At 32.6% G+C, this 23,426-nt stretch overlaps 1 protein-coding gene across 31 annotated transcripts in view; it reads left to right on the top strand.

The window, feature by feature from the left end:
• LOC116352041 (Down syndrome cell adhesion molecule-like protein Dscam2) overlaps positions 1 to 22,792 on the top strand; it is a 70,629-nt gene extending 47,837 nt beyond the window's left edge. For 6 of the 31 annotated variants that reach the window (XM_031784259.1, XM_031784261.1, XM_031784255.1 and 3 more), the window contains exons 12-30: positions 1,744 to 2,031; positions 5,444 to 5,563; positions 5,628 to 7,013; positions 7,086 to 7,486; positions 7,554 to 7,657; positions 7,732 to 7,787; positions 7,878 to 8,109; positions 8,171 to 8,347; positions 8,434 to 8,600; positions 11,819 to 12,028; positions 15,292 to 15,459; positions 16,652 to 16,798; positions 17,711 to 17,904; positions 17,982 to 18,083; positions 18,156 to 18,333; positions 18,406 to 18,546; positions 18,903 to 18,920; positions 20,762 to 20,825; positions 22,472 to 22,792. In XM_031784259.1, the coding sequence (XP_031640119.1) occupies positions 1,744 to 2,031; positions 5,444 to 5,563; positions 5,628 to 7,013; positions 7,086 to 7,486; positions 7,554 to 7,657; positions 7,732 to 7,787; positions 7,878 to 8,109; positions 8,171 to 8,347; positions 8,434 to 8,600; positions 11,819 to 12,028; positions 15,292 to 15,459; positions 16,652 to 16,798; positions 17,711 to 17,904; positions 17,982 to 18,083; positions 18,156 to 18,333; positions 18,406 to 18,546; positions 18,903 to 18,920; positions 20,762 to 20,825; positions 22,472 to 22,550 (4,232 nt within the window). In that variant the 3' untranslated portion in view covers positions 22,551 to 22,792. Of the gene's footprint in view, positions 1 to 20; positions 306 to 521; positions 810 to 1,743; positions 2,032 to 2,458; positions 2,747 to 3,100; positions 3,389 to 5,443; positions 5,564 to 5,627; positions 7,014 to 7,085; positions 7,487 to 7,553; positions 7,658 to 7,731; positions 7,788 to 7,877; positions 8,110 to 8,170; positions 8,348 to 8,433; positions 8,601 to 11,351; positions 11,520 to 11,818; positions 12,029 to 15,291; positions 15,460 to 16,651; positions 16,799 to 17,710; positions 17,905 to 17,981; positions 18,084 to 18,155; positions 18,334 to 18,405; positions 18,547 to 18,902; positions 18,921 to 20,761; positions 20,826 to 22,471 lie in introns of all 31 variants that reach the window. The other 25 variants (XM_031784258.1, XM_031784257.1, XM_031784253.1 and 22 more) reach the window with 16 other exon arrangements.
• Positions 22,793 to 23,426: the final 634 nt, after the last annotated feature.

Here is a 23,426-nt window from a genome sequence, read left to right as displayed (position 1 = left end):
AAAAAAAAAAACGAAAATAGTTCCTCCAAAAATTACTCCATTTACGTTTGGCGACGAGCCCATGAATCAAGATGAACCCGTATCGATCACTTGCACCGTTTTGGGTGACCTTCCAATCAATATCATCTGGCTCCTGAATCGTGTGCCAATCGAACCAAATCAGGATATTTTAATAGAGAAACGTGGTAAACGTATTAGTGCTTTAACGATCGACGCTTTAAAAGCTGAAATGAGGGGAAATTTCACTTGTTTGGTCGACAATGCCGCCGGTTCAGTTGAATTTACTTCGGAGCTTAAAGTTAATGGTTAGAAGAATAATCGATTGAATTATTCACTGATTGTAATCTGTTGATGTTCTTGGTACTTATTAGATATTATTCTTTTCTGTTTTCATCCATCCTCTCATCCCTACAAGAAATTACGAATTGATCATTTTATGAATCTGAAGAAATTTTAAACGATTTTTGTTGAATATTTCGAATATTAAAACGGCAAATATTTGGATTTGAATTTGAATGTAGTACCGCCGAAAATCATTCCGTTTTCATTCAGTGATGAAGCGCTAAATTACGATGAAACTGTATCGGCGACGTGCACCGTATCAGGAGGGGACCTGCCCATAAATTTTATTTGGCTCCTAAATCGTGTTCCAATCGAACCGCAACAAGAAATTTTAATGGAAAAACGAGGCAAACGCATAAGCGTACTAATGATTGACGCTCTAAAAGCCGATCATATGGGCAACTACACTTGTTTGGCCGGGAATTCCGCCGGTTCAGTTGAATATACCTCTGAATTGATTGTCAATGGTTAGAACGATCAAATGAATTGAATCGAACGATTGAATTTTTCTTTTGTATATACTAAATATTGTTTTTACAAATCCATAAATTTCCCATCCCAGTGAACAATTATTCTTTTTGCCATCCTATATCTTATCTTTAAACGGTCTATTCTGATTTTTTATCTGCAATGTGCAGTAACACCAAAAATAGCACCATTCGATTTTGGCAATGAACCATCAAATTCTGGCGATTCTGCTAGTGTCTCATGTTTAGTTACTTCAGGTATATACTAATCGTGCATTTATGATCAATATTGTACAATTTTGAACATTTATATTCAATTTTGGGCAGTTTTTAATGGAAAAATCATAAAATTATATTTATAATTGCACCAAATTGATTATCAATGTTCTCTAAGTACCGTGTTGTTGAATATGAAAAAGTATTAACAACCATACACATTTGTTACATCAGGTGACTTACCAATTGAATTCAAGTGGTTTTTCAATGGTCAATCGGTAAAACAATATTCTGGAATCACAACAGTTAAGTTGGGAAATCGAAATTCGGTGATGAATATTGATTCAGTTACTGGAAAACAAGCCGGAAATTACACTTGTGAAGCTAGCAACATTGCAACAACAGTCAATTTCACTGCTGAATTAGTTGTCAATGGTATATGGTTTATGAATAGGGCTTCAAAAATTTGGTCATATTATTGTTTATTGTAATTTGGCTCATGTGATTTTATTTGCATTTACCTGTTTTTCTCCCCCCCCTCATGATTATTCCCTTTTGTGGATTATATCTGTGTCTGTATAGGAAATATTGGTCATTATTAAAGCGAATTTTGTGAGTTAAGAAAAAAATGTGCAAAAATTCATATATACCATATCAGTTCATGAAACAAACAAAGAAAAAAAACTGTATTATTTTGTTTTCTTATAAAAAACGTCAGTTATGCCGGTCATAGTTCCATTTTCATTGGGCGATAAGCCAGCCCATATGGATCAATTTCTTTCATTGAGCTGCGCCATTTCCGACGGTGATCTTCCATTGAATATCTTCTGGACATTTAATAATCAACCCATAACCCCTGATATGGATGTAAATGTGTCAAAATTGGGAAAACGCAGCAGTGTCCTTACTATCGATAGTGTTAGCGGCCATCATATCGGCAACTACACTTGCTTTTGCTCGAATAATGCAGGCAGCGCAAACTACACAACAGAACTTAAAGTGATCGGTGTGTTTCGTACACTGCCTTTTTTATACAATTATTCTCTATCATTCGATATAGTTATATATATAATAAGTGTGGTTTCAATTATTAATTTAAATCGATCATTCCAAATTTCCACACGCTGCCACTTTGGTATTATATTGTTATGGAAAAAAAGCTTTGACGAGTGGTTTGTTGTTCTTTTGAAATGGTCAATATGAAAACTGAATGAAGCGAGAATGCAACGTAATCAACGATTGGAAACGCTGCAATTCAGTGTTTAATTGAGTAGGGCGGCGCCACCACGCGTCTATACATACAAATGTCCATTTAAATCAGCGCCATCTACGCTAAAACATACTTTTGGTTGAAAATAAAACGCCATCATATTCCGACATTGAACGTAATAAATCAAATATTGAAAAATTCATTAACGATTTGAATATTTCAGTGCTGCCGAAAATAACCCCATTCACACCGGGTTCAGATGCATTCTATCCGGGCGACTATTTTTCCGTGCAATGTTCGATTATGCATGGCGATGCGCCCATTTCAATTTATTGGAAATTTAATGATCACATCATTGAGGGCAATAATGAGGTGTTAATCTCAAAAATGGGCTCAAGAAGCAGCGTTCTCACAATTGAATCGATTCGCGATTATTCAGCCGGTTTCTATACATGCTATGGCAAAAATGCGGCCGGAATGGCAAATCATACGGTGGCACTTGTTGTCAATGGTTCGAAACTTATTCAACTTTTTTTAAATTTTGTTTTGTTTTTCAATTCTGGTGTTATCTATTTTTTCTCCTTTTGTTTTAAAACTTTTCTCAATTGCTTTTTTTAAGTTTATAATTTGCTATATCATTAGTTTGTTCATAATAGCTAAGTCCCAGATTTCTCCTAAATCTCTCTTGGGCGCATAGTCGACACGAAAAAGAAAAAACAAGAATCATTCAAACTTTTCTACTCATTCGCTCAGTCGAAATGCACTTATTCAAACAAACAAACAAAAAAAATAGTTTATAATTTTTGGTCGGTCAAACGTACAAATGCTTCAATCTTTCATCGTTTTATTTTCGTTCTGTTTACAGTACCGCCAAAATTATCACCATTCGCCATTTCCGATGAGCCATTGCATTTGGGCGATTATTTTCAATTGACATGCGCTGTTATACATGGTGACTTCCCGTACAATATTACATGGTACTTCAACGATGAACCGATCACTTATATTGACGGTGTAACAATACTGATGCATGGCAAACGAAGCAGTTCGTTGAATATTGATTCAGTTGCCGGCCATAATATTGGGAAATACACGTGTTTTGGCGAGAATTTAGCGGGACGTGCAAGCACAACGACAACACTTTCCATACGGGGTTTGTGCACGCGCTTCAAATGTGCCGAACAAATGTTCATCCACCGTCACAACTTTACCTCGTTTTTTTATTTAGTTCATCCTTGTTTTTGTTCCTTGTTTTGATTAGTTTCTTCTTTTTTTATTAATCATTGATAAATGTAGAAGAGTTGAATTGGTATCAGATAATGGCAGCAAATAATTGATTGAAACTTAACATCGTTTCGAATGAGTTTGGTTTCATATTTGATCTTGATTGCATCCTTTTTCTTCCATTTGACCATCAAAAGTAATTGAACTGTTGCTTACACGTGCTTTCTTTCGTCAAAACTTTCAATGTGAACGGAACGAGAAAAGTTTTTATTTGAAATTCAATTTGTCACCGTAAAAAGTAAATCCGCGCTTCCAAAAACATGTATAGTTGTTTCATCGAAAAAAGCGACGTTCTTTTTTGTTTCAATGTATTTGTCACAGTTTAAGATACATTAACTAAACTTTGCGCATCAAATCCATTGTCATAAAATATTGATCCATGAAAAAAAAAATTGGGGAAGGAAATGTTTAAATAAAATTGTGATAAAATTTCATTTTCGTAACGATTCCAATTGAATTGAAATATTATTGCTATCTTAATGTCAATGGTGCTCATTCTCTTGTTGGTGTATACTCCACAAGTAAAATTATCAGAATTGCTATGCCGAATCGGTGCTATTTTGCCTTTTTGCGTATCACGATTATCAGTCACAACTATTGTTGTATTTTTTTACAAAATTGATTAATTTTTCATTTCATAACATTTTATTTTAAATCAGTTTTTTTATCTAACCAACATCGAATGTCATAGATAATAATCATTGCATGTCGACAATCATGTTTTCATATACACAGCGCGCATATATGAACATTTAAATTCGTTTGAATGTCGCACATTTTAACACATACGCTGATATTATGAAAAAGTCACAACAATGACTTTAATTTTGTTCAATACAATTCACACATTGAATGCATTTTGATAGATTTACATCGATACAGTTGCTTGCCGACTCAAGTGATCAAAGCCATTTCGAATTAGACAAATCCATAACAATCGTAACGCTACACACGCTCACACCAAACAGATCGTCCAGATTACCATCCATTCAACTCTCACACGTTTCCCAAATCCCATCCCTTTTCAATTCCTATTCTATATCCTTCTTTTTTTTTGTTATTACTAATTTTTTGACTTTGGTTGAGTTTTTAATTTTCTTTTTGTTTGCATGCTTATTCAGATTTCATCGAACATCAGAAGCATAAAGGATCAAAATAAAGCGTGTTTCTTATGCTCGATGTTGATGTGACTTTTCACTTTTTTTTTTTCGTATTTTACATATTTTTGATTTCTCCAAATCTTTTAACATTTTTAGTTTGCTGTTTTGTTGCGCTTATGATTTTTGTAGTGGTGCATGGTGTTTGTATAAGTAAAAGAAAATAATTTGGACCACAGTTGTAATCAACAACACAATTTTATTGACAATTAAATGAATGCACTCCAAATTATTCACTTTTATGGAAAAAATAACGGACTCTTTGAGATATTGTGAAAAAAAATCGGATTGAATTTGATGAACTAGCTCAATTTATTGCTATATTAAAATTGATTTAAATTGAAAAAAAAAAACGTTTTTACAGTATCTCAATACATAAACGAAACAGAATTTGATTTGAACATTCATTCGTAACGAAATGAATGAATGAAAAATTAATTTCTGATTCGTTGTTTTATTATTGGATTTTTAATTGAAATCGAATATATTCATTTGGACATTTTCAAAGCGAATTTTGCGTCGCGTTTTTGCAATTTTCACACGGTTTATTTGTTGTAATACAACAAATAAACTATTAATAAAAAAATTTATGTTGCAGTATTATTTGGAGAAAAATAAGAGCTACTCTTTCGCCGCAACGATTCATATTTACAAATGAAAAATTCAAATGAAATAAAACAAGTCCGCTTTAGAAATATATAATAAATGTTTAATTTGCTCGAGAATATTGAATACGATGACTAATTCATGTTTATAATATTGTACAGTGCCACCAAGATGGATTTTGGAACCAACCGACAAAGCATTTGCTCAAGGATCAAACGCCAAAGTTGAATGTAAATCCGATGGATTCCCAAAGCCACAGATTGTTTGGAAGAAGGCTGTTGGTATGTCTTGCAAAGAAGAAAAAAAAATAAAAATTATGCTATTTATAATCTGGTTTTTTTACAGGTGATACCCCTGGCGAGTACAAGGACATGAAGCAAAACGACAACATTCGTGTGGATGAAGGCACATTGTACATCGATAATATTCAAAAAAATAACGAAGGTTACTATTTATGTGAGGCAATTAACGGGATTGGATCTGGTTTGAGTGCGGTTATTTTGATCAGTGTACAAGCACCACCGGAATTTGCTGAAAAATTACGTAATCAAACTGCACGTCGTGGTGAACCGGCTGTTTTGCAATGCGAAGCCAAAGGCGAAAAACCAATTGGCATACTATGGAATATGAATAATATGCGATTGGATCCGAAAACTGATAATCGATACACAATTCGTGAAGAGATTTTAGCAACGGGTGTCATGTCATCATTGTCAATCAAACGAACTGAACGCACCGACTCAGCTTTATTCACCTGTGTTGCAACAAATGCCTTTGGTAGCGATGATGCCAGTATAAATATGATTATTCAAGAGGTACCCGAAATGCCATACGCACTCAAAGTATTGGATAAATCCGGTCGAACGGTACAATTAAGCTGGGCAAAACCATACGATGGCAATTCACCGCTCAAACGATATATCATTGAATTTAAAACATCCCGCGGTTCATGGGAGCATGATGTTGATCGTGTTATTGTTCCGGGTCACACAAACGAAGCTCAAGTACAACAATTGAGTCCGGCTACCACATATAATTTCCGTATTGTTGCTGAAAATGAAATTGGTGTGTCTGATTCATCGGAAGTGGTTCCAATCATTACAGCAGAAGAGGCACCATCCGGCAAACCGCAAAATATCAAAGTTGAACCAACATCACAAACGACGTTGCGCGTTACATGGAAAGCACCGGCCCGATCTGATTGGAATGGTGAAATTTTGGGATACTATGTTGGTTATAAATTGTCCAGTTCAAATGGATCATACTACTTCGAAGAAGTGAAATATTCAATGGAAGAAGGCAAAGAATACAGTTTGGAATTGACAAATCTTAAAACGTACACACAATATTCGGTCATCATTCAGGCATACAATAAAGTTGGTGCGGGTCCAATGAGCGATGAAGAAAAGCAATACACAGCCGAAGGTACGCCAGATCAACCGCCAAGTGATACAATGTGCACAACACTTACCTCACAAACAATTCGTGTGTCATGGGTCAGTCCACCGCTTGAGTCAGCCAATGGTGTTATCAAAGGTTATAAAGTGGTTTATGCACCAAGTGAACTGTGGTACGATGATAAAAATAAAAGCTATAAGAAAACCGCATCGAGCGACACCGTTTTGCATGGCCTTAAGAAATACACAAACTATACAATGCAAGTGTTGGCCACAACAACTGGCGGTGATGGTGTACGAAGCGCTCCCATCCATTGTCAAACCGAACAAGATGGTAAATACATATATGAAATAATAATTTAATGAATTTATACATAATTTGTACTTTTTCAAAATCTCAAAATAGTTCCGGAGTCACCGACGGCTGTAAAAGCTTTGGTATATGGTGCACAAGCAATTTTAGTGTCATGGCGTCCACCATCACAACCAAACGGTATCATTTCACAGTATATGGTTTATTCTCGCGAAGAAGGAAGCGAAGCTGAGCCAAAGAAAGAAAAAGTGCCATCATATCAAATGAGCTTTGAAGCATCCGGTTTGGAAATAAATAAACCATACGAATTCTGGGTGACGGCAAGCACAAACATTGGCGAGGGACAACAATCGAAGAGTGTTATTGCCATTCCCAGTGACAAAGTACCAGCCAAAATTGCATCATTCGATGACACATTCACTGCTACATTCAAAGAAGACGCTAAACTACCTTGTCTCGCTGTTGGTTCACCCACACCAAACATCACTTGGAAGGTTTGTATATGGATTTAATTAGAATTTCAGTTTATTTGAATTAAAACAATTTTCATTTGGTAATTAGGTGAAAGGTGCTGATTTTGTACCAAACGAACGTATGCGAATTCTTGCACAAGGAACACTTTTCATCAAAGATGTTATTCGACAAGATGCCGGCGACTACACATGGTATGCTTTTTTACCAAAATATTTTTTAATTGAAATCTTAATACAATTTGTGCATTGCATTGTTCCATGTTTAGTGTTGCAGAAAATTCAATTGCAAAGGACTCAATTACACACAAATTAACTGTTTTAGGTAATTTATTATGACCACATTGTCAAATTTTACCACAATTGACTGTGAAATATTAACAACTTATTAAATTCTTCTCTCTTTTTTATGTAGCACCACCACAATCGCCACAGGTAACTCTCACCGCAACAACAACCGATTCACTCACATTGAAATTGAAACCACACGAAATGGACTCGGCGCCTATTCATGGCTATACATTGCATTACAAACCTGAATTCGGTGACTGGGAAACGGTCGAAGTGGCGGTCGATGCACAAAAATATACAATTGAAAATCTCTTTTGTGGATCACGTTATCAAGTCTATGCTACCGGATACAATAGGTTGGATAATAGTTTTTTTCTTAACTCAACTTTTAATTGTAAATCATGGTTTTTCTTTCAGCATTGGTGCAGGTGAAGCGTCTGACATTTTGAATACTCGAACAAAGGGATCAAAACCAATTATGCCAGAGAATTCAAAATTCATTGAACCATCATCAAACTCGGTTACATTGCATCTACCAACGTGGAAAGATGGCAGCTGTCGAATGTCACATTTCGTTGTTGAACACAAGAAAAAGTAAAAGCAAAAATCGTCAACTGCGTTTGCTGCGATGCTGTCAAGTGATCAATATAATAATATTTATTTGAATTTTCATTTTACAGAGATCACATTGAATGGAATCAAATATCGAATAATGTGAAACCAGGTGGAAATTTTGTGGTATTGGATTTGGAACCAGCGACATGGTACAACGTTCGAATAACAGCTCACAATAGCGCCGGTTTCACAGTAGCTGAGTATGAATTTGCCACATTGACCGTGACTGGAGGTATTTGCTTTCTGTTCAAAATTTGTTGTTGTTGCTTTTGGAGCAATGCGTCGGAAACAGCTGAATGAAAATCATTCTTTATAAAATCCGAATCGACATTCGTGCGAATGAATCGAATCGAAATCGTTGCCTGTTTCTTATGCATTTTTCCGCAATAAAATTGCTCATGGCAAAACGTATGCAGAACATAAATAAATATGAATTGGTACCACGTTTCCTTTCAAAGAAAAAAAAATCAAACAGAAAAACTGTAGAAATCGCTGTTTAAACTGCATTCGTATTAGTGAGTGAGAAATTGAATATCAGCTTGATGAAATTTTGATTGAGCTCGCAGGAATGCGAATGCGAACTAGATGGTCTTCAGCGTATTGTAATACATAAATTATATTGTCGTTTGGGGACCACTCTTTTCTCTTTCTCTCTCATTGTAGAAATGTATTTATTTATTATATCCTGAGTAATTTATTAATAGAAACTGTGTGCTAAGGCACAGCTTCACCAAAAAAAAAATCATTTTTATTTGTTTGATTTGATTTTTCGTTATGTAAATATTTTGCTGTTATTTATCAACCGGTTCAATTTTTCTGTTCCATTAATTTCAGTTGATTCATTCTGTAGCTTGACACATGTGTTCTTAATTTTTCATTTTTGTCCTTGTTTTGCGAACCGGTTGACTATTATTAAAATCTAATTTGCCTATTTAGCAGCAATTTCTATTATTTTGAAGAACCCAAATTGGTTTCAATCCCTCTCATAAAACGTTTCCTCAGTCAGGTATCGAGAATTATAACCCCCGAATCACCCACACATATACAGTAGAATACACCATACACACATATACAAAACATTTCAACACACAATCCATATTTTTAAAAAATTATTTTTCCGTTTGTTATTTTAACTTGACGCTTTCTGTCAGTTCAACTGCCTTTTAGATCAATATTTTGTCTTAATTTTGAATTATGCCAACCCCAAATATTTATCACTATCATATAATCCATTAACTTGCAACTTATAAACTTTTGTTTTTATGAGCAAATCGAGTTGAATCACATACACATTATTATTGTCATCATTCGAATTCAACAAAATCAAATAAATTCAATTTCAATAACACTAAAACCAAACAATCGTAGATCAATGGCACCCTTTCCACACACAAAATAGTCCGTAGTTTTTCGTTTAAAGTTAATGCTAGACTCGTCAAGTCCACAAAATTTTAAATTTGAAAAAAAAAAAATATTTATAAAGAAATTCAAAGCCCCCACCCACACACACACACACACACACACATACAGCCGTTAGATAGTGTATCTTCCATTCACCACATAATTTTGCAAATTCGCAAAACATGTATAAATAAATGTCTGTCGATATTCATAAGAAATGTGTATGTCATTCAACAGTTTAAATAAGAAATTTTTCATTTTAAATTTGAAATTTCTCCAAAAAAAAAGTATTCAGTTGAATTAACTCTTGTATTTATGTTTATACAAAAAAAAAAAAAACAAAAAAAAAATGTTTTAAACTAAATGAATGTAAAAGCGTTTAATTTAAGAGGGAGCTAAATTTGATATCACACTCAGACAGTGATTCTGAGTCCCTGAAACAACCTACAATTGCTATCTGACAATGAATCAATAAGCTCAAATATTTTTTCTGATTAATTTTTCAGTTAAATCGGATAATTGATATTTAATTTTTTTAATTATTTTTCTTCTTTTTTTCTTTTTCAATCTCAAATCGGCTCCATTTAACTAAAAATCATTTTTATTTAAACATAAGCATAAAATCGACAAAATGAAGGCAATCAAGTAAAAAAAATAATCAATAATCTTTTCTTCAATTTTAATTGTTTCGCAAAATGGCTGAAACATATTTATTTTCTTTACAATGAATATTACTTTATCTTGTGTTTCTCTAAACATACAATCATCATTCATATCATAATGCATATTCCCTTTCATTCGATAATATTTTTTTACTTTTTTTTTAATTCATCCAATGACAACGTTGTTTGCGTTTTTTACTTGAATTTTTCAGTTTCAATGTCATGTCATCGTATATTTATTAATTTTTGCATTTTCGTTTTATTTCTTCGGTTTAAAAAAAAAACTCTTCAACGAAAAACACAAACTACACCTCTTTTCAACTAATCCCATTTCATTTGAAAAAAAAAAATGACAAAAACTTCCAAGTTAAAATTTATTAATTAATTTTTGGCATTTGTTTGGTCCTTGTTCCCTTTCTTATAATGCAATTTTGCAACACATTTTTATAGAATACTCCAATTTTAATTTCGATTTTCACATTTGATTTATTCTAATACAATAGAAATATACATATAGATATTTTTTCCGGCTATATTTGAAAAATTTAACAAAATGAATCAACAACTTTTAACTATTTTCTGTCTGTCTCATTGACCTATGAATTGATTTATTCCCGTGCTCGTCTATCTCTCTCTTCCTCTATACTATCTTCTTTCTTTCGTTTTGTTAATTTCGCATTGATAGTAAAATTCTAAGTTTTTTTACATACGAAATTAAAAATCAAATAAAAATGATTAATTTTTCATGATATTTACAAAAAAAACAAAGATTCCGAATTTTAAATTGAAGAGAAATGGCAGATTATTTGTTATGATTTTTATTTTTTGAAACTAAAGAAAAAACCTAATTCAATTGAAAATGAAATTAAACAAAAAAAATGGCTTTTTGGTTCGTTCTTTGTAAATTGTGGTTGTTACAGGGACGATTGCACCCTCACGCGATATTCCTGATCTCACTGCTGAGGAAACCATACGCATCATTCTGTCGAATATGAATCTCGTGGTACCAGTTATATGCGCCATCGTAGTAATTATTATTGCGATTGTTGTTATCTGTATACTGCGTAGCAAGGGCAATCATCACAAAGGTACTTTCAAACAATCATTTTTACTAACTATCGTCGTGTTTTTTTCTCTCTTTCTCTCTCTTTCTTCCTATGTGTATAATTTTTTTTTAATATATCTATATGTTTGTTATGTTATGATTTTTGTTTAATAATCAAAACAATGAACAAAATCATAAAATGTCTGCGTTATCTGTGCCATTTATTTAAAAACACAAAAACGTTTGTCTGTTTGAATTAAAATCGCCGCCGGTTCAAATAATATTTGTTTCGAATTATCGTTGAATCTATTGTGTGTGTGCGCAAAAAAAAAACACAAATAGGTACACTGGCACCACCATTAAATAGTATTCATCGTTTTGACAGCAATGGTCATCCGATTTATTTGCCGCCATGGATGAGCGACTGGCTTAATCTCAACGTTATGGTTCCAATGATTGCAATGATCGTCATTGTTGTTGGCATACTTGTTATTTGTATTGCACTCACTCGACGGCGTGTCGACATGCGAAATGGACCAAAGGATGTTTACTGTAGGTTGAACTCATCAAACAAGATCAACTCCCATCCAAAATACACATTCAATAAGTTTTTGAATGCAACGAATCGATTCTTTTCCACCACCGAAAGCGATTTAACGAATTCGAAACATTTGTTATTTACGATTAAATTGCGATTTTTCTTCGTGCACAGAGTATCGAAGACAGACAAAACGCACATACCGTTTCATTTTAAATGTTAATCAAATGAATATTCAGCGGAAATTGAAAGTGACCGATCTGTATTCAGATCTGATTATTCTTTCGGTTCAATAATATTTTTACCGTTTCTTCTTAAATATTTGATTTGTCATTGATTTATGGTTTCTTTTGTGAAACATGTTTCTTTCTTTTCACATGGAAATAATTTATTATTAATTTCTTTTTAGTGATTTTCATTCTATATCTAGAATGTTAAGTGACATGGCTGATTTTTGCAATGCAATCATAGCAACAAAATATCGTAGTTTGCATCACTTAGATGCATTTTAATCGCTTAAAATCGCACAAACGCTTAAAATATGGCTTTTGCAACAAAACAAATTGATTCAATTGAAAAATCAGCCTGGCTTTTGATTTTCCACTCGTTTCACATATCATTTAGATGAATTTGATTGCGTTTTGTATTGGTAGTGTTAATTTTCTCTCTTCCTAACTAACAAAAAAAAGAACGTTGATGATTTGAAGAATGTTTCGATAAAATGCAGAGACTGTCTTTCAAAACAAACATTAGAGCTGGAAGGGTACTGAGGAGCACAGCTCAGCGTCAGTGAGGAGAATTGCTCCATACATTGCTCTGAGAAACCGTCTCTAATAAAATGGCAATTTCCCCATTCTTTGCAATCACTTCGTGCTCAGTTTTTTCTTTCGTTTTTTTTTTTAATTTGGTTTTTGTCCAACTTTTTCTTCGTAGTTTGTCTGTATATTATTTCCTAATTCCATTAGAATATATTAACAATTTAAGAATTGTATATTTAAAGTAAGATGCTTTTCATTATCACCATAAAAATCACACGCTCTCACAATGACATTAATATACACTCCGGGACTTATGTACAAGAATCACATGAATTTGCGAAGACATGCCTTCGAAATCATATCACGTTTGTTGTTTGTTCTTGATATTTTTTAATTGCACGTGCCATTCCGCAAGTCATATCACAATTGGCCAACATTTTTTTGGGAAAAAGTTTAACGGACTCGATAAACCGGTGTATTGCATCATAATGCATATGAGATCTATTGATCCGTTACCTTTTCATTCACGACATTTGAAGCTTTGTTTTGATTTTCTTCACTTGTAAAAACATATATTTCAGCCACGCTCCACACAATTGTCACAGTTCACCCATCCAATGTGTCTATAATCGCTTTGGTTTTTTTGTGTGTTTTTCTTTCACAACAGTTTGAATCATTTTTAAAAAAAGAACAGAACAAATTACACCATTTTCATTTCCAATATAATTAACGAGATTTTCTATAAGCAAGCACAGTTCAGTTTTTATGTTTCTTTTTCAAAGAGATTAGTTTGGATTTTTTTTTGCACTTTTAACATACTCGTTTTTTTTGTTGCAAAATTTCATGCTTGTGAATGCGCTACAATTCGATATACATAAAGTTAAGCTTTTGCGCTAAATTTGCTGCACCGTTTTTTTTCTTCTCGCTAAACAGAGATTGACATGGTAGATATTACTGTAGTTGATGCGACGAGTTTTACGATAAACAAAAGCTTAGCTTCATAACGAATGTGCCACTTTTGGGAAAGTATTTGGAATTTCTGCTGTGTGTTTCATTTTTAAGTCGATTCGTTTATTTAAGTTTGACACACTTCTTTCGTCTAGTATTTGGTTTGATAAAAAAATAAATTGATTGTGTTTTCAACCCTTAACCGGGCAGGTCAAAATACTAACGTTATCGGGCAAGTGGGGTCTCTGAGGCCCGACGTACATTTTCCATGCAAATTTAATGAAAAAATTTGTTTTTCTTTTTTCAAATTTCATTGAATTTATACGACGAAAATTATTGTTTTAACATAATAGATATTGAATTAAATATGTTTTTTGTTAAGTATAACTGACAAAATGAAAAAAATAATCAATATTTATTCCGAATCGGATGAATTTAATTTTCAGTTCAGTAGTTGTTAAGTACAAATTTTGCACTTCATTTTTTCAAATTTTCGATTTTCATACTAAAAGTCGAAGTTGAATGAAATTTAGCAAAGCGAACACCATTTATTTAGATCTAAGTATTCGCTTTGAAAAATTTCATTGATCTTCGATTTTTAGTATAGAAATCGAAAAATTGACATTTTTGTCCCAAGTGTCACAAATTAAAATGATGAAATTTTTGGGAATCACAAATTGGTCACTAAATCTGTGTCGAAGAATTTTTATGATTACGGTTGTTTTTATGGAAAGCCTTTTCGAAATTTCGATAATAATTCTTTTTTGGGCAATTTTCACTTTTTTGTTCAAAAAATGTCCGCCAGATGTCGTATAGAAATTTTGAAAACATTTTTGTAAATCACAAATTAATCACTAAAATACTGCATCATTAGTTTTTTGAAATTTTGTTTTATTTCGAAATTTTCAAAATTTCATTTATAGACTTTTTGATGAATAGGCTGTTTCAAATTTGGGCCTGTAACTTTTTTTCTGGAGCGTCACAAATTCTAAAAATTGCGTCACAAATTTTCACTAATTAATCACTAAAATTGTGTGAAGTTTGAGCCCAATCGGGTACTTTGACCCCCTGGGTAGTGTGCGCCTTTATCAACGATTAGTAGAAGGATGAAAGAATATATTACAAAACAATTTGTTTGATTAAAATAATATTTTATGCGATTTTATGTATCTTTTTAAAAAAAATGCGCTACCGGGTCTCAGAGGCCCGACCTGCCCGGTTTAGGGTTAAATAATTTTCTTAAACTTTTGTTAGTTTAGGACTTTTGTTGTCCATTCTCTTTTGATAGTAACATAAATTTTTAGTAAATTAACTTGATAACGAAGAAGAATAAGAAAAGAAAAAGTTCAAACATAGACAATTGACAAAACAAATATACAGGCTTTGGAGAAAAACAAAGCAAAGTTCTAAACAAAACGAACAAGAAAAAAATTTCAAGAAAAAAAGAAAATTTCAAAACGGAAAAGAATCGAATTCAAACATCGACTCGATGTGAAATATAATATTATGTGACTGGTAACAAAAGCATCTTAATAACAAATCTCTTTGCTGGGACAATCAATTAATTATAGACGATGTAGTTTACAATCAGTCAATGGGACCAGGCGCCACATTAGATAAACGACGACCAGACCTACGTGATGAATTAGGTTACATTGCACCACCAAATCGAAAACTACCACCCGTTCCCGGATCCAATTACAACACATGTGATCGCATCAAACGAGGCACCGTTATTAGTAAGTATTCGATTCAATTTCAATTTTTATACATCTTCACTATTTAGGACCAATAATGCCAGGACAGAGAAAGATTTGTGCGCGCACAAAACCATCACAATTAATGGCAATCAAAACTCAACGCAACGCATTAAAAAAAATCGAAAATTGCAAATAAAAATTTAAAACTTGATTTTAGGTCCCAATGTACGTAGATAAATGTTTGCATGCGAAACATTACTTTTTGCCACAGCAATGAAATCCCTACTACCGTGCTAGATGATGTCGACACGAGTGGACGGATTTTTAAATTTATTTGAACGACGCCATGTTACTTTACTTGTCCATTACAACGTACATGTAACAGAAGAAACACACAGTCCATGTCCACGCTAGTGGACATAAACGATTTGAACCGTCAATGTGAACTAGATCAAGTATAGAACTTTACATAGGATCATATACGATGAATATGGATTACACAGTCTGTTTCAAAATACCGTCACCAATGTCGACACCATTTGACATCAAAATTTGGACAGTAAAAATATGAATCGTTGTGGCGAAAAAGTAGCTCTTATTTTTCTCCAAATAATACTGCAACATAAAGTTTTTTATGAATAGTTTATTTGTTGTATTACAACAAATAAACCGTGTGAAAAAAACTTCATGTTGCAGTATTATTTGGAGAAAAATAAGAGCTACTGTTTCGCCGCAACGATTCATATGTGTTATGGTTGTTGTCGTTTCATTGCTGTGCTTTTTGCTTGCTTTTCTTCATTGTATTCAATCATCCAGAACAGTTCAGTAGAACAATTTACTATTTTGGCATCGCATATTCGTTTGGAAAGAAAAAACATGCAATTTAAAATTATAAATCATTACGTACATTTGGCAAAGATAATATTATCATCAAAATTGTGTATAAGAAAAACTTGAATCATTCAAAGTGTTGTACTGAACCAAAAAACAAAACTCACTTGCATCAAACACCTCATCATTTTCTTTTACTTTTTGTCCTCATAATCAAAACATTCTTTTCTCATCTGTCAATCGCATCATTGTTGCAATTATACTTTTTCAAATCTAGATGTTATTTGTTCAGAATTTATATTTATGTGCACATGATTATTATTAGTTTTTGAATCATCATGAAAACAATCAAACCTCGAATCATATTAAATGTCCAAAACCCTTGTGAAAACAAATGTAGGCCGTAGCATGAGATCAAATCATTCGACATGGGATCCTCGACGACCATTATATGAAGAATTGAAAGCGCCACCAGTGCCACGAAGACATTATCATGGCTCTGATGACTGTTACCATGCTCATCCGCCAGGTAGACCTACTGTGTTCCGTATGTGTTCCATTTTGATTTCATTTTTATTTTTGATTTTCTTTCCGTTGACTTTATCCTTAGTTATTTTGGCTTGATTTAAATACGTTTCATGTTTACAAGATAAATAATTGGCATTTTATTTTGGTTGAATTCATTTCATATTTATTTATTATTTTGTGTACTTTTGGTCATATATTTTCATAAATGTTCATTATCGTTTATTGATTGTGTGAGTTTGTGTGCAGTTTTCATTTTCATTCGTTTGGTTTTTTTTTGTTTGTTTTTGCAATAATCAATATTTTTTGGGACACATCTTACAACAAATTATAAATCAACGATTGAATTAAACTGAATGAAATGGTTATGGTAAGAAAATATTCGATTGCAACGGTCATGTTTAAACAAATCATTTTTTGTTCGAAACGTTTTTGAGTCGAAGAAACCGGAACTAATATCATCAATAAAATTCATTCTTTTTTAAATACATTATCCATTTTCCACGTATTTGTTTTTATCAGATATATTTCAATTACACACAAAACAACTACACTAACTAACACAATTCATTCAAACCCAAAAAAAACTACATCCATTTGTCCATTTTGCTTGCTCTCTTGTTTGAGTGTGTTGTGAATTTTGCATTTGTGTTATTTTGTATTTGTAAATAAAATGGGCGCAAATGGGATTCAATCAGGTTTGAACTAACAAGCATTCACGCAAAAATACACATTATTCGAAATCGGATCGTGTACAGGAAATATTTCACCAATAAAATTGCCGATTATAATCGCTAAAAAATTAGTCTTCTTCACACACATGGATAAAGAAAAGCGAAAACATTTCCGTTCCCAACGAAAAAACCTGCACATTTTTCTAATCCTGTTTTGCTTTTGATTTTTTTTTTCTATCGCTTAAATGTTTAAATAAAAGGCATGGAAGATGAGATTTGCCCGTACGCAACATTCCATTTACTTGGCTTCCGTGAAGAAATGGATCCAACCAAAGCAATGAATTTCCAAACATTCCCGCATCAAAATGGAACACCAACAGCAGGACACACAGGTACCATGGGAACAGGCCCATCAAATGCACATATGCACTCGCGATCCGGATCGCAATCAATGGTAAGTTTAATTTCGTTTTCAACTGACTATTTGCACCACATAAACACAATATTAATACGAAAATTTGATTTATCCAGAATCGATATGCCCGTAAGAATAGCCAAGGTGGTCAAAGTTCAATTTACTCACCGGCACCAGAATATGATGATCCAGCCAATTGTGCTGAAGAAGACCAATACGTAAATAACACAAACGAATAAAATATGGCGATTTAGTCACAATTTTAATTTAAACAATTTAAATATTTCCAGCGTCGATACACTCGTGTTAACTCACAAGGTGGTTCATTGTACGGTGGTGGTCCTGAATATGATGATCCAGCTAATTGCGCCCCAGAAGATGATCAATATGGATCTCAATATGGTGGAAACTATGGCGCACCCTATGATCACTATGGCTCGCGTGGTTCAGTCGGCCGTCGTAGCGTCGGTTAGTAGTCGAAATCATTTCATTGAATTAAATGCCAAATTATAAGCAAAAAACAATTCTTTATTCAATTAGGTTCCACTCGAAATCTGCCGATGAATGGTTCACCCGAACCACCAGCACCACCACCACGTAATCATCTTAACGATTCTAAAGAAAGTAATGAAATCTCCGAAGCGGAATGTGATCGCGATCATCCACGCGGTAACTATGGAGGTAAGATCACTTTTGTTCGATAAAATCAATCATTTATTGCATAAAATACACTTCTCTATTTGGGTATTTTGCTAACAAACTCTCTCTCTCTCTCTCTTTCACTCTCTGTGTTTAAATCGATATGATTTGATGAGATTTTCAACAAATCATGCATTTTTCTCACGCGCTATTTCTGTCTCGATATATTTCTTTCACAATTCAATTAATTAATGTAAAATTCTTTTATTTCTTCTTTTTTTTCATTGAATTTTCCAAACGATTTAATCGCAAAATGACGAAATTTCGATTAAATTTAAACAAATACCAAAACAAAAAACACACAAATTGTATTGCAATTGGCAATAACGCAAAATTAGAAAAAGAGAATCCCGATGGTGAGTCAGTCAATAGAACCGAATAATTAGATTAATCCAATTTGTTGAGTGGAATGCATTTGAACGTCATTAGTGACGGGAATTTGATTAGTGAATGATGAGTTCTTTTTGTGGTTTGAAATAGCGCCTGTTTTTTTTGGGATTGGACACATTCCAGCTGCTCCTTTCCGCCATATTTCATTTCAATGTTCAAATTTTTTCCGTGTGTGTTTTTTTATCTTTGCCGTTTATTTTCGCCGACATCATTTTTTACCCTCACACTTTTTACCCCTCTGTCACCGATTTTTCTGAAGTATATTGAGTTACACTGGAGAAAAAAAGCGATGTAAATTTGTTTGTACTGACGTGTTCGTTCTTATTTCAATCGTACTTATTTCGATTTCATTTCCAAATTGTTTGTTTTTGTGTCGCTTTGCAAATAGTTTTACTGTCTATTCTCTGTATATTATCAACAATTTTGCATTTCATATCTTTATCGTAAAAAATTTTTATCATTGAAAAAAAAAAATTGTTCGTATTATTTTTCATCCAATTTTTATACATTTTGCCATTCAATTTTTTAATACCCCCACAAACATATATTGTATCTCACACATGAGATCCCGAGATTTTTAACAAATCCATTCCTCTTAAACCAAATCAAGGAAACCATTATATCGTTAGATTTTCATTATCATTGTTTCAACAATATCCATAATTCAAAATTATGTTTGGCCTTCATCGTTTTATATTTTTTGCCATATCGTTATCATCGATCTTTATTTTACACATTGCTTTGGTGTTCGTTTATTGGATTTTTGTTTTCTTCTTCATATACATTCATTTGCATTTATGTGTGGTTTTATTTTGCACAACTCCTCCTCCCCCCCAAGGTAAAAAATTCATTTTGCATGTAAGAAAAATAAATAATAATTCAAATTCCATACTTGAAATATTTGTTCCAACACTTATCATACATCAAGTCGATGTTTTCTCTTCTTAACCGTTATTTCTTTTTCTTCCGTGTAAGATTTGAGTTTTTTTACCCATATCCGAATAATACTTATATTGCAATATACAAGTGTGAGGTTTTATTTCAGCATGTGTTCAATTTTCAATGTTTATGATCGAATATATCAGGATATAACCAATCAATTGACATCTATGTTGTGTGCTTTTATGTTTAACTTTTTGTGTTTGGTTTGGTTTAAATAAATTTTCAAATACTACTAGTTTTTCTTCTCTAAATTAAAACAAAACACAAAATTAAGACAAAACATATATTTTGAAAAATATTTATGATATGCATGACTCGGTCGAAGAATTATATAAATACTCATAGAAACGCCGGACAATAAATATGATTGGAACGTAGTACTTGTCATGTATTGTGAGTACGACCCGCTCCATAAAAAAACAGAGTCGTATATGTTGTCGTCTCGCATTTCAATGAGTTCGTTCGGACCGTTTTTGGCGGTATGGTTCTATTGCACAAAGATTTTTTTTATATCTACAAACATATCGTTCTAACCTTGCATTTATGTGTCACATCAAACGGAACAGAACTATCTTTAAATGTTAAAATTTACCATTACGTGACCATGTAAAGAATGAATGGTATACTTTGTGAGTTGCTTTAAAATTCAACCGTCTTTATCCTCCCAGTTAATACTCGCTCTAAATATATTCAAACAAAAAGCTTGCCGCTTGATGACTATGCTCAATACTGCTTTAGACGTTCGTTATTCAAGCTGAATCCTTATCACATTTTTCATTTTATTATTTTTGTTTATGTTATAATTTGTATGTAAAATTAAAATTAAGTAAATCCAAAAAAAACCAACAAACTTATTTTTACACAGCCAAAAGGTCGCCAAATGCAAAAGATGGTCGCACTCCCGAAGAAATTCGTAAATTAATTGACAGGTAATGATTCGCTTCACACACACACAAATACATACACTCAAATTAGATTCAGAACCAAATCTGACAACCAACAAAATAGAAAAAAAAAACATTTCACACAATTTCCATACAAAAAAAGTCTCATTGAATGCTAAAACACAACCAGTTGGTTAACGCATCTAGATTAACAAAATTAATTTTGTTGTTGATTACATTTTATTGCTGTTCGTAGACATTTTCCGAACTTTTTTGAAAAAGTATCGTTTATTTTTGTGAAAATCCTTCCTTTATTGTTGAAAGCTGCGTTCATTAAAAATGCCATTTCATCAACACATATCAACAAAACACATATCAACAAAACGCATACAAACAATCAATTCACACCATTTCACAAACATTCATTTGCCGATTTTTGTTTACAAAACAAATGCACAAATCATTTTTTTCTTTTGGTTTATCATTTTCCCGAATGCTAACGTATTATTTCAAATCGACCGTTTGTTTTGATTCAAATTCACAAAATATTTGGGATGATGATGTTTCATAGATAATTTCAGGTGTATTTAAATGCCGATTAGAATGTCTTAAATAGAGTAGATAAAAAAACACATCACGAAAAAAAAGAATTAAACACTTCTATGATGAATTTTATGCAAAGTTCAAACAAGTTTTATCGGTTGTTTTAACATTCAGCTTTCCTTGCCGCAAGCATGAAGTCATGTTTTGAAAGATCCCTAGCAAATTCTCTATTTTTAGAGAAATGGAACCGGTTCGTTTTTTTTCTCGCTTTCTTTTTATTCGACGAACCAACACATTTTCTTGATAAGCAGCAATTTCTCGTTTAACAGTTTTTAAAGTAAAAACTCCCAAGACAACAACAATTTAAAGCTGTATTAACTTTAACATAAAATTATATATAAAATACTCAAGGGTTTGGGATAACACCAGTGCTAATAACATTAGGTCGTAAGTGGATAAATGCATGGAGAATAAGAAATCCTAGTGGAGAAAAAAATAGGAACATGGTTGTTTTTTTTTCTCTCTCTCTCTCTCTCTTGCTCATTCTTTGCGAATAACATCGTACATAACATATATTATTATCATTGAGCCATTGACATCATGCATCATCACAGACTAATGCTTAACTTGCATGCGCTTGTATACATCACTCATATTTGCTTTGGTAGTGTTTTTCATGTAGAATTTGCATAAATTTAGTATTAAGTGCTTTTTAACAACATTGTTTTTCAAAAAAAAAATGCAATTTTGGACACCATTTTTCCACCCCTATTACATTATTAGATTCCCGTAAAAACTATGTGATTTGTTCGCCATCATTATTTTGGTGGAATTTCACACATTTCCTCATTAGAAATGAAAGTGTATTTCAGAAGAACTTATTTTTATGATAGATTTCGAAATTCTTTTAACAAAAGTTCTTTGCGATCTTAAAAATAAGTTTTGCCAAGAAATGCGCTTAAATTCTATGACATTTTCCCATCATCCATTTTAGTCCATAATTATTTTTTAATTTCTCGCCCATTTTACCTGAGAATCGTTAAACAAATTCGGAAATTCATGTACCAATGTGTTTTGTCTCCTTTTTTTTGCAATTCATTGAATCAATGAAACGTTTTTATTGTCAATGGAACGAAAAATTTTTTTAGAAACGAAATCCCAGCAACAAAATTCCAACAACAAGGCGGCTGCACAGGACTCACAGCCTACGATACTATGGCAGTATAATTTGTAAATTTGTTACAAATGAACTTCGAAACGAAGCAAACAATCCAACACGATCAAAATAACCAAAAACCAGTGAGAAAACGACGTAATCAACAGACACAAATTCACTCACACTTACACATACACACACATACTAAACTATATAACGTAACTCTCAAGCAATAGAGAATGCATCACCTTTTCTTTTCGAAAACGTTTCAACTATACAGAAAATCAAATTTTACCAAAAAAAAAAAAATCAACGGATGGAAATCACATTTAAATGACTTCAATAACAGTACCAATAAATGCCGCGTGGGCGACACACACGTTAGTTGAATACGCATCTACAAGTAAAACCAATTAAAAAGGGAGTCAATAAATCGAATGTGAAGATGGTTTAAGTAACAAATTTAAAAACAAATAATGAATCAAACAAACAAACAAAAAATGTCTATTAGTGTGATGTAGTAGATCAGAAAGTTTACGCATACGAACGATATATAGCAAACAACATACAACTAGAATGTGAAAAATGAAAGAATGAGAGTTGATGAACAATGAGATGAAGAAAAGAAAAATTATTATGATTATTATTATATTACGATTATTATTATTATTGCTATTAATTACATTAATTGTGCCCCCGATAATCGATAGAAACTAATACAAGCAAATGGTAAAAAAATAGGGAACGAATATTTACCGTCATTTAAAAGCAAGCAAAAAACAAAAATACGGGAAAAACAAAAGTGAAACTATATAAAGTATGACTATTAATTAACAACTTATATCTAATCTTATATCGGAGCCCGATCATGGTATAGGATTTCCTATATAAAACTTGTAACTAACAACACCTCTAATGCGTATTCCGAGTACTAATTGACGTTTGTG

Source organism: Contarinia nasturtii, unplaced genomic scaffold (assembly GCF_009176525.2).
Source record: "Contarinia nasturtii isolate CC-2019 unplaced genomic scaffold, AAFC_CNas_1.1 Cnas_scaffold_187, whole genome shotgun sequence".
Classification (NCBI taxonomy): Eukaryota; Metazoa; Arthropoda; class Insecta; order Diptera; family Cecidomyiidae; genus Contarinia; species Contarinia nasturtii.
This window is presented reverse-complemented; position numbering and strand designations above follow the sequence as displayed.